General features: G+C 34.8%; 1 protein-coding gene and 1 pseudogene across 4 annotated transcripts; both read right to left on the bottom strand.

Moving 5' to 3' along the window:
• Positions 1-2,042: 2,042 nt before the first annotated feature.
• On the bottom strand, positions 2,043-7,140 carry LOC107642465 (glutamate receptor 3.6). Of its 4 annotated transcripts, XM_088487435.1 has the most exons (8): positions 6,451-6,562; positions 6,211-6,243; positions 5,728-6,010; positions 4,260-5,611; positions 3,897-4,174; positions 3,716-3,747; positions 3,196-3,602; positions 2,043-2,831 (listed from the first exon to the last, which is right to left on the bottom strand). In XM_088487435.1, exons 3-8 carry the CDS (start codon positions 5,993-5,995, stop codon positions 2,340-2,342), a joined length of 2,829 nt encoding a protein of 942 aa, XP_088343561.1. In that variant the 5' UTR covers positions 5,996-6,010; positions 6,211-6,243; positions 6,451-6,562; the 3' UTR covers positions 2,043-2,339. The 4 variants fall into 4 exon arrangements, with proteins under 4 accessions (XP_088343561.1, XP_016201315.1, XP_016201314.1 ...); XM_016345829.3 differs by lacking the exon at positions 6,211-6,243 and having other exon boundaries at positions 3,192-3,602; positions 6,451-7,140; XM_016345828.3 differs by lacking the exon at positions 6,211-6,243 and having other exon boundaries at positions 6,451-7,140.
• Positions 7,141-10,051: 2,911 nt separating this feature from the next.
• LOC148563212 (uncharacterized) lies at positions 10,052-11,091 on the bottom strand (annotated as a pseudogene).
• Between the last annotated feature and the right edge of the window lie 659 nt (positions 11,092-11,750).

Below are 11,750 nucleotides of genomic sequence, written 5' to 3'. Positions count from 1 at the left end.
ACCCTAAACACATAAACCCTAAACCCTAAAACCCTAAACCCTGAAACCCTATCGTCATTCTTTTGTTGTTGTTGCTGCTGTATTTTTTTTGTCTTTTCCTCCTTCTCTCTCTCTGGTGAAGAAGCAGTAGAAGGTGAGGAAGAAGAGTTTTAAATAGTGCAGAATGAACCGAACACAGTACTCATGGTGAACCAAAATCTTAGTTATAGTGAATCGAAATATTAATTACGGTGAAACAGTTATATAGTGCTTAGGGAAGAAAACATAACATATTGGTCTAATTTTTGTTAGACTCCTTTCTGCGGACCGAACCGAAAACATGAAAGTGATGAACCACCTCTTTAGTACTTACCAAACCGAAAAGTTACTCACATTTACTCAGAGTTACTCACAATTACTGACCCTCACAATTACTCACAGTTACATATTATCAATTCAATTGAATTCAATTCAGATGTAGATCACCTCAGTCCATTCAATTCACTTCAAATAAAATTAGAAATTTCATTCCATTAAATTCGATTTAGAATTCAATAATCCAAACCTCATCATTCAACTTATTTGAAGTTGATTCATTCATTGTTTCAATTCAAAAGTGCAGATCGAAGAAGAAAACGAAGAAAAAGATGAACGGCGAAGATAATTGCGTTGAATCAATCCAGATCCATAATGCAGAGAAGAAAAACGCGAAAGAGGAGAACAACGAGAGGTTTACGTTGTATGAAAAAGTTTACGTTGAGAAACGTTGATCACGCAAAATAAGGATTCGTTATCTAGGTTATAAGAGGCGCGTGTAAAACAAGCGGGGGTGTGGGGCATGGAGTGAAAGTTACATGGATATCATCCATGTAATTTTTACATAGATGTAGAGTTTTTCCCATTAGATATATATTGTATAGGTCCCCAAATCAGGTTCAACCTAGGGGTGGCAACGGGGCGGGTAGGGGCGGGTTTTTGCTTTACCCGACCCCGCCCCGCCCTACAAAAAACCCGCATCAAACCCGCCTCGCCCTACCCGCGGGTTGTAAAATGTTAAACCCTAACCCGCCCGCCCCTACCCGCTCATATAATTATTAAATCCAACAAATAAAATTAAATTTTTAAAATTATATAACCACCATTTATATACATAATATAAATTAAAGTAAAAATTTATATATGATATAATATTATTAATCATTTTACTAATTATGTTATATATGTTACATATATTATATATTAAAATATATATATATATATATATTATATATACCAGGGCGGGTTCAACCTAAACCCGACCCCGCCCCGCCCCGCCCAAGAATCCGTCCCGTTAAAACCCGCTCCGATGCGGGGGCGGGTAGGGGCGGGGTGGGTACCCACAGGTTCGGGTAGTGTTGTCACCCCTAGTTCAACCGGTTAACACGACATTATCTCTCCTACGAGAGAGGGAGAGAGCTTCGGAGTGATGCCATGTAGAGAGAGAGAGAGAGAGAGAGAGAGAGAGAGAGAGAGAGAGAGAGAGAGAGAGAGAGAGAGAGAGAGAGAGAGAGAGAGAGAGAGAGAGAGAGAGAGAGAGAGGATGTTTGATATTTTTTTGTTTTTTAGAGACGGTGATCAAATAGAGGGTTTCTTCCTTTTTAGTTTTTACCACCAGAAATCCAGACGATGAACAATCTTTTAATTTTTTTTTTGTTTTTCAGATATGTTTTTGTTTGGTTGTTTAAATTATTTGAAAATATGAAATTAGGATTAGTTGAATTTTAAAATTTGATTAATTTACAAAAGTATTTTTGTCTAATCGAATGAAATAAGGATGTTTAAGTCTTTTTATAAAATTAAATAAAAAAATATTTTTTATTTCTATTAAATTATAAAGGTGTTTTAGTAAAAATAATAATATAATATATATTTAAAAAAAATAGATGTTGATGTGAAAAAAAAAATTCTACATTATTTATTGTTATTTGTCCATATTTTAAACGTATTGATACGTATAAATTTATCATCGTACCGAAGCAAACACCTACCCAAAATACTTCTGCTATATAAATCATATCTTCTACTATTGAAACTTTTTGTTAATATAACTATATAATAATTACAAATTACAAATTACAATCAATCCTTTCACAGATAGATACATAGATTATAACCTAAGTATTGCACCTAAATTGAAAGGTCAACTTGTTTTAGATGTTTCCTATAGCTATATAACTGAAATTGTGATGATTAACCAAAACTATATCCTAAGTTCTAACAACATAATAATGGTTCCAAAAGATACAAGGAGTGGTGTTGATGCTTTTGTAGCTGGCAAGAGAGGCCACAAAATCATGTATAGACAATAGAGAAAAGTTGGCTTATGCTTCACTACCACCATCACTTTTGTGTGGAGATGAATGAGCACAGTCTTTGTTGGAGCTAAAGCTAATGGATGATCCAACTATGCTGCTTCGGCATGAGGTCATCTCTGTTTGCCTTCTCTTGGAACGGTGCTTAACCGTCTCTTCCTTTTCGTCTACAAATGACAGGAAACTTCGAAGGCGCGAGGACCCTGATGACGACGTGCTCTGATCAGCAGGGTGAACTTCCTCTGAGGAGTGCTTGATGTACTGCCTAACTATCTGTATGAGATATATGAAGAGAGCAAGGAAGCAGGCAAAGCCACAGATCAGATAGAGGCCCCAGAAGCTTTTAAGGTTTAGTCTTTCCACTTCGAGCTTTGTGCCTTGTGATAAGCAAGCGCTGCGCAGAAGCCATTTGTCGTGGATCCTTTGTAGGTCTCCACTCTCTGCCATTTCAAGAATTGCTGTTGACAGGTCTATTGCTAACGGAGAGTCTCGTGGAAAGGCCTGATTGAGGGAACAAGAAAAGTTGAAATAAAGCAACCAAGAATTCAGCAAGGTGAACTAATCTTAAACTAGATTCTGAATGGCTGGTAATAAAACATTAAACATGTTGTCAATCATGATCATGCAGTGCAGGAAAAATTCAAGAATTCAGAAAGGTTAAAATCTAGGAATGATATGAAAGCAACAGAAAGATCAATACTACTATATAAAGGGGTGAACCTCTTTAACTATCATTTCTCATATTCTTAAACCTATCTATTCTTTAATTAAGGATTGTTGATAGAAATTCATGCCTATGCAATGTTCAAGTAAATTGCAAAGTTCAAGTAAAAAGAAAGAAAACTAGGTTCAGTATAATACTGACAAATCCCCAACCATCTCTGGTGAACTCTTGACCTATAACAGTGAAATCGCACCGGGTTGAAAGGAAGAGCTCCATATAGGCACGCTCATCAATATATGCACAGACACCACCATCATGGGGACCCTTTTTTAGTGCATTCGCAGCTTCCTCCGGTGTGTTCAGAGCAACAAGCCTGGATTCGTTAATGCCAATTTCCTCAATTAAATAATTTTTTGCAAAAGAACCTTGTGTGTAGCCAATAGGATCCTTTCCATTCACTAAACTTTCAATTCCTTTGATTGGTGAAGAAAGTTGTTGCACAGTGAGGATTGAGGTCAGACTAGCTGTGTAACTCGAGTTAACTATAAGAACTACAAATAGCCATATAATCAGCACAAAGCGACCAAGCGTGCTCACTGTATTTTCCTCTACAAAGCATAAAATTATCAACAAAAAAAGGTTAAATAAATAAATAAAAATAGCTTGACTAAGCAAGAGATGTTAAAAGACAAAGAAGTAGAAAGAGGCAAAGAGCACTTACTGTGTGAAAAGAACATGGTTGAAAAACTAAACCTGCCAGAAACAACAAATGAAAATAACAACACATTAAGATCTAAGTATAAGTAAGCAGAACCTGATTTTTGCATCAGTATAATTACTGCATGCAACCTTAGCATAGGTTGTGTTCTCAAAAGGCAAAAGATGGTGAACCGTGGCCTTACCATAAAGTAGTTACTATTTGTTGCTTGGGAGGGCCCCTAAAATCATCATTCACTCTATGCTCCAATATCCAAACAACAGCTCCCACAAATAGAAAAAAGATAGCTGTGACTGCCCACATCATTGGCGTAAATGGGGCCAAAAATGCCCAAGCATTCGAATCTGTCTTCTTAACTGGTGCTACCACCACTAGACCAGACTCAATATAAGGTTGTGTAAAATCCACCATCTTTGTTCTTTCTGTGGTAATTGTAATATCACCAACAGCACCATCAAATTCCTGTTTTGGAAGAAGAACAATGGTATCAGAAATATTGACATAAAATATCTCAATTGTGCAAAAAAATTATTTGCATGATACTCACACCCGTTGTGATTAGACGAACAAGTTCAGTGGCACTAGGATTGCTGTGGTCGTCGCCAAACGGGATAAACTTATAGGGGACAGCATAAGGTAACAAATTCACTGCAGCAAGAAATACCTCAATGCAGAATCCCTCAAATGTATCGGTGCCTGGTACTTGTGAGACAAATTCATGGTAACTAATGCTTTTTGGAACTCCAATTTTCAATAACCTTCCATTGTTTGGAAAAACCCAACCACGAGGTTTTTTGGTAGTATCTCCAGGCCAAATCACCGGATGTAACATTTTACCAGCCCTGGAATTTTTGACTGGTTTGGAAGAAAGAGCTTCTGGAGGATCAACTGATAATCCAGAGTAATTGGACCAATAACCAATACTCCTAAACCCTGTTCCAACCACATTTATGATTTCATATGAAGGATTTACAAGGTCTCTGTCAGATGTATACCTGAATGTACCAGTCACACCGGTCATGTTAACTTCATATATGCTTCTACGCAAAAGATTTCCTTCATTGAAGATGTTCAGTGTATCAAGACCCAAGTTGTCTCCATTAAGTAATGATAATTTTGGATCCTTTGAGAAAGTAATTCGGTTCCCTTGTTTGAAAAATGCATCTAGTGCATGTGCAAGTGCATAAACAGTATCATATGCATAGAGACCTAAAGCACTTAATCCAAGGGGGCCATTAGCAGTCTCCCCTTGAGTCAAATTTTTCCATTTAGAAGCAAACCTTCTTTTGAGTTCAGAATCTGGTGTATATACACGAAATGTAATAACACCTTGAATATTATTTGTAAATCCTGCAGGGAAGGGAGTATTCATTTCAAGTATACCAGAAAGGAAAGTAGTGGCTAGCCAGACATACCCACTTCCCATCATCCCAAGACTCTTTGCAATATCGAAGACCTTGCTGCCCAAGAAAATGTTGACGTGAACAACTATAACCCGTGATTCTGCCAAAGCCACCTGAACAAGCACGTTTGTAATCTCTTCATCGGTCGGTTCAGGGCTCATAGGTGCCTTATATGAGATCCGGCAACGTTTCTCCGCAAGCTTATCACCTAAAGCTTCAATACCATTCCTCCCACTATCATCATCGACGTACAAAGCAATAACGTCTTTCCACCCATAGTTGTCAACAAAGTCTGCTATTGCAGTCATCACATAAAGGTCACTATGACTAGTTCTAATAAAGAATGGGAACTGAAGTGAAGAAAGGGTGGGATCTAAAGCCGAAAATGATAGCAGCGGAACTTGGAGCTCATTGGCAATATGAGATATGACATGCGCTGTTACAGCAGACTGGGGACCAATTATTGCCACAGTATGCTTTGTTGCAACCTGCAAAACTGTAATGACATAAAATTGTTACATAACCAAGTAAAAGCAATTTCATCAATACCTAAAAGAAGACTATTTTAAGCTTTAAGCACAACAAAAAGGGTGATATTCATGAAAGGCGTACCCTCAGAAATGCTCAGAAAACCTCTGTATTTAGAATCTTCTTGTAGTATGACATTCAAGTGTGTTTTACCAAGAATAGATGGATTAGCATTCAGTTCTTCGAGTGCTGCTCTTATCGCAATTTTTACAGTTCTACCAAAAGTGGTATTGTAATTGAAGAGAGCCCCAATATTTACAACATCAGGTACTGTGGAATTGTGCATGTCTTGCCCAGTTGATGAGAACCCATTGGAGAGAACAATGAACACCAATAACCAAACTTTAAGCATGTTTGAAGAAGCTTCCTGGAGAACAGCAGGCACTACTAATTCTTAGCCTTCTCAATAAACATGTGGAGTGACAAACCCCACAACCTTATTCTTAAAAAAATCATAAAAATTATTTATTCAAACACTAAATAAACATGTGACGTTTGTAACTTAAAATATTATTAAACATAATATGCAGTCTCAATTATGGACTTTGTTACTAATTAAGACCATACCTAGGAAACTTGATATTCCTCTTTCTCCCAAGTCTTCAGCCAATTGAATGTGTCATTATCAATTTCCAGGGAAAATAATATTCGGAGAGGAAATAAATAACAAAAACATAACCAAGAAGGAAAAAGAATATAGCCCTAAAGTGCTAATAAAGCAAAAGAAAAAACCAAAAAGTGTGAGATAGCAACAGAAAATAGCGTCATGTCAAGAACATAACTTTACTAGAAATTTAAACGACATACCTTGTACTTGGTAGATTCAGCAGACAAGAAAGTGATAATGGATATATTGCCCACAAAATGGTGCAGAAAAGTGTGAAGCTTGGGTCAATTGAAGAACAAAAATACAAACTTTAACCAGTGGGCAATGAATTGCACAGGAATATGGCAGCAAAAGCAGAAGCAGTAGGGCAAGACCATAAGCATTTTGAAGAACCTAAGAGCACTGTGGGAAAAGGAACACAAAGTGGAGAATATTGATGATGATGGCGATGGTTGATGTTACTGTTGTTGGTGCTGAGAATATGTTCCTAAATCTAATAATGGAACATATGCTTTTCCCACTTGTCCTATGATTATTAAATGTCATAAAAAAAAGGGACCCTTTTAGCACTCAAAAATCACAATTTTAGTGCTTTGAAATGAAGAAGAATTGAGAAGAATGAGCTCAATAAGAAGGTGAAAGCAATGGGGTTTTGTGGCTGCATTCAATTGATTCCATCAGCATTATTGTGATTCCAAAATGTATAATGAAAAGTGTGGAACAGAAACGTCATCCACCATTCTAGGCTTTTTTGTTTTGCTCTGTGGTGTGAAAAATGTGACTGATGTTCTTGCAAGTTTCGTTTGGAATTTGGAAACTGATGGTTCAGGAATCATTGTAAACACATAAATTGACATTTTTTACTCTTCCCAATAATTCCTTTCCCATTCACAATACCAGAAATTGAAAACCCTTATACCATTGTGCTTGTGAAGTGGTAAAGTTGTAGAATTTATTTTACTTTTTTTTTACTCTTCAAGTTTTACTTTTTTTTTATTTTCCCTTCAAAATTTTATAACTAAAAAAAAAACACTTTTAAAGAGCCAAGTATCATGCTTTGTTGATTTCTAGGTTTTTTCACTAAAATAAAATAAAAAAATTATTATTTTTTTAAGGAAAAGTCTAGGAGCCAACAATTTTATTGCATTTTGGCCAGCATGTAACCAGTAGAGAAAGATGAGCCATTGGATGAAATTTCATACCAATCTCACACCATCAAATCATCATTGATGACTAATTGATGGCTACCAATCACAAATGTTGCTGGCCCCTAGCATTGCTCTTTTTTTAAACACGATTTTTGAATTATAATTTTTCAAATATGTTTTTTCTAGAGCAACTCCGCCGTACTCCGCGAACTCTATGAAAATTGGTAAAAACTCAGGTGAAGTCGACTTTACGAGAAGTTGATACCTGAGAGCCGTTAGATGAAAATTTAGTCAAATAAATCAAAAAATTTAACGGCTCTCAGATATCAACTTCACGTGAACTCGACTGCACCTGAGTTTCCACTATAAAAATTATAGAGTTCGTCTTACCCCTCCAAATTCCACTCAAATCTTTAAAAATCCACGTTTTTAATCTATATCATCATCTCCAAAATAGTATATAGATCTCCAAACAGTATATAGGGAGTACATAAAAATACATAGACAACAAGCATAGTTGCCATTGTTAAACATGACTTGTTTTTTTAAATTTATAATTAAAAAAATCTTTGAAAAAACTATATTTATTGTCTTTGTATTTTTGAGTACTCTTATTTGGAGATCTATATACTATTTTGGAGACAATGATATGGATTAAAAAGTGAAATTTGAGTAGAGTTTGGGGGAAGGCGAACTTTATCCGGAGAAACGTTTATTTTCATTTTTACATCATTTGTTCTTCGTGTTTCTCTTACTCTTATTTTTACTTTCAATTTTGTGAAGAAAAAAAAAAAAACACAAAAAAAAGGTAATATAAAAAAGACCAGACTACTAGTGGAGTCTGCTTAGTTTAGTTTATTACCTTTTGGAGAATTATCATCTGGACTAACTATATTAAACTTTAAGAGTAAAGTATATTTTTGTCTCTAATGTTTGGAGTTGTGCCCTAACATTTAAATTAGGGTAAAAAACTAAAATAAACCATGGGGAGATACATATTACATGAATCAGATTCACCAATCAATCAATATACAAATTCATGTAGTTCGAATCACCTCGTTTCGAACTTGACTTGAATGTAATTCGAATCAAGTAACTTCGAATTACATGCAAACGTGAAACATACATAATTCGAATTGATGTAATTCGAATTACTATCGTACGTGAACTCAGCATAATTCGAATTGATGCAATTCAAATTACTATCGAATTCAACATAATTCGAATTGAACTGGTTCGAATTACTCCCAAGTGCCAAGTCCTATGTAATTCGAATGATGTTGATTCGAATTACACATTGTACAATAAGATACTAGAAAAAATACTATATAATATAAAAAAAATATACTAAAAAAAAGTATAAAACAAGATTATAACAAATTAATTTTAGTATAAAATTATCAAATATAAATTAATTTTAACTCCTATTAGTACATTGAATTAAAAATAACATATAAAAATGTATTTGTATTTATTAAATTTTAATAACATATAAAAATTTAATGACTTTTTAAATGTTCTTTTTATAATAGGAGTATATTTTTATATACTTTAAATACTTTATAAAAAGATTATTTAATAAAGTGTGGTGTATGTTTATCATACAAAAATAAAATATTGTGCCAATATAATAACATTATAACATTTTAAATCAATTTTTTTCTAAAATTTTAGATTAAAAGCAGCATATGAAAAAATATTATTGGTATTTTAAAGCTAACTTAATTAAAAAAGATAGAACTGTATTTTTTAAGATTTTATGTATATAATTAGGCTAATTTTTTTTAATATTGATCAAAGATGTGTGTTACACTATGTTATTTAATTTCAGGTAAGTTTTACTCTATTATAATTTTTTTTTTTTTACTTTTCAGAAGACACAAATCTAAAAAATTTTATAAAATGCCAATGATATTTTCTTTTAAATTAATTTATAAAATTTTCTATAACAACTGGACCATGATATACAACCATCAATATATGGCACCAGAGACACAGATAACAGTTCCAACAACCTTTGCCACACCTTCATACCTTAGCAAGTTCACTTTTTCTATGCTGCATGAATGAGATGAAAAATTATATGGAAAATTGCAAAAACACACAGAAATATATAGGAATGAGTGAGAGAGAAACTGACCCCATGATTAGAGAAAAGAGAAATGTAAAGACTGGAACTGTTGGCTCTAAGGCAGCAGCATATGATGGATTAGTAAAGCTTAGACCAATAACAAACAAAAGGTGGTTTCCAACTACCCTGATCAAGATCCAAGAAGCAACCAAGGATTATTCTATATTATATACACTTCTTAGTTATATAATTAATTGAATGATTAAGTGAGTAAGTGAAGAAGATCACCCAAATAATCCTAGCAAGAAGAATGACATTAGTAGACCCTTAGAAATTGGTGGTCTTCTCTGCCTATAAGTGAAAAATAGATCAGAAGAGGACACAGAAAATAAACTAAATGAACACAATTCAGTTAAAATTTGAGTTCCTAAAGTTTGAATGTGTTACATGAACCTCTGCAGATGTTGCACTCGCAGTTTTGTCAAATCGAACCGATACAAAACATAAATTATATAGCATTTTATGATGAATACATATTCTAACTAAAACAAAAGAAGATCGGTATTCATAAGGAACCTAATTAAAAAACATTAAACATGAAGCCAGAGTCTATAAAATACTAAAAAAACAAGGCTGTAGGAAACCATGTTTAAGAGATTATAGGGTTGGCTTAATTAAGCGCATCTCAGATGAGGAACTTGGAAGAGCAAAGTGCGAGGGTGAAACTAAGCTTTGATGATAGAGTTGAAAGACCCTTGTAGATGAGTGCTGAGTTAAAGGAAGAAGTCTGGGCATGCCATCAGTGGAGCTGTTAATATTAGGAAGATGTATGCTGCCATCTTTTAAGTTACATAAAACAAACTTGCCACTCGGAGAACATGTTTGAACATGTATATAGGCTGTAATGCAACGCATGGCGGGTGGTGGGGGATTGTGGTCAATGAGTTTTCTTAGTCTCATAACAAACAGCCCAATTTGGGTTCCATCAAGAGATTATCATCTGAAACCCTGCTGGGAAGGGAAATAACCTTCACAAAACTAGTATAGCTGTAAAGAAGCCAATTAAGAGTGGCAGTGCAAGACGCTCCAGATAATCCCCGGAATGAAAATCAAAATAATTATGGGGGAAATCCTGGATTGTTCTCCATAAACATTCTGGTGGTGACGGGTTCGCCTGATTTCTTTCTCACAACAGCCAACAGCTTATACTTGTCAAGAGCCAATGATGATGCGGTTTAGTGGGTTCCTGGGGAGGGTTCTCCATCACAGATCGTACGGAGAACACTCCCATTTTGGGGTATTCGCAGGCTCGGCCAAAATAGCCAATAAGTGGATCCACCGCCATTGAACGTCGAAGGTGGTCCTTGGCAAATTGGGAACTGGAAATTAGGGTTCTCCATGAACTGCAGACGCTGTTCCTTAATCGAAGGAGAGACCTCGCCGGTATCCTCAGCAGGATTTCCGCTATGAGCTCGTCCAGAAGGATAGCTGGTGGTTTTGTCGTGACAACCTTCCCCTTCCTCGGAACAGCATCATCATCATCATCATCATCAGGAATCGGACCCCTCCTCATACGTACGAGGAAACTCCACAATACAGCAGGAATAAGAATATAATTACAAAAATTCAAATCTCAGCGGTATTGTGAAATTCAAATGTTTACATAATTGTCCTTTCTAATATAATTACTAGTTCCGCTAGGACTCAATGAGATATTTGTACAATGTGTAGAATGAGCTTTTTATTTGGCCCAATATGACTTAAAAATAAAAATTACCCAAAAAATAATAAATTTAAAAACTCTTATTCAGCATCAAATTTCAAATTCTCTAATTTCAAATTTTAAATTTTAAAAAAAGATTCAGTTAGTTATTTCAAAAGAATAATCATCTGAAATCATCCAATACTCTCTTCTTTTTCAACCGGCGGTCACCCCACCTTCATCAATAATCATCCCATTCCACCGTTAGCTTGCTACACGCCATTCACCCTTAATAAAAATAACCATCCACTGAAGGATAAAAATAAGCATCCACATACTTAATGAATTGAACATCTAACATATTTTAATTATATATAACTAAACTTAATCCAATAAAAATAATCATCTACATAAAAATAAAATAACCATCGGCATACCTACTAAATTGACGAAGAAGATAAATAAACAAAAAACTATTATTGTGGTGAAACATAATTTTGAAGGACTATTGTGAAGTATATGGCTCAAATATGAAAGAAGCTAACCATGCTTGGACCTGAAAAAGAAGAAGAGCATGGT

The sequence above is a fragment of the Arachis ipaensis genome, chromosome B5 (genome assembly GCF_059453495.1).
Source record: "Arachis ipaensis isolate K30076 ecotype BB chromosome B5, ASM5945349v1, whole genome shotgun sequence".
Classification (NCBI taxonomy): domain Eukaryota; kingdom Viridiplantae; phylum Streptophyta; class Magnoliopsida; order Fabales; family Fabaceae; genus Arachis; species Arachis ipaensis.
The sequence above is the reverse complement of the archived record's forward strand: the minus strand, read 5'-3'. Positions and strand labels throughout refer to the sequence as shown.

Excerpts from the sequence above, each read along its gene's own strand:
- LOC107642465 (XM_016345828.3), bottom strand. The coding sequence starts at position 5,995 with ATGCTTAAAGTTTGGTTATTGGTGTTCATTGTTCTCTCCAATGGGTTC. Across the intron at positions 3,603-3,715 it reads AACCATGTTCTTTTCACACA|AGGAAAATACAGTGAGCACG; the intron begins GTAAGTGCTCTT and ends TATGCTTTGTAG. Across the intron at positions 2,832-3,195 it reads CCAGAGATGGTTGGGGATTT|GCCTTTCCACGAGACTCTCC; the intron begins GTCAGTATTATA and ends TCCCTCAATCAG.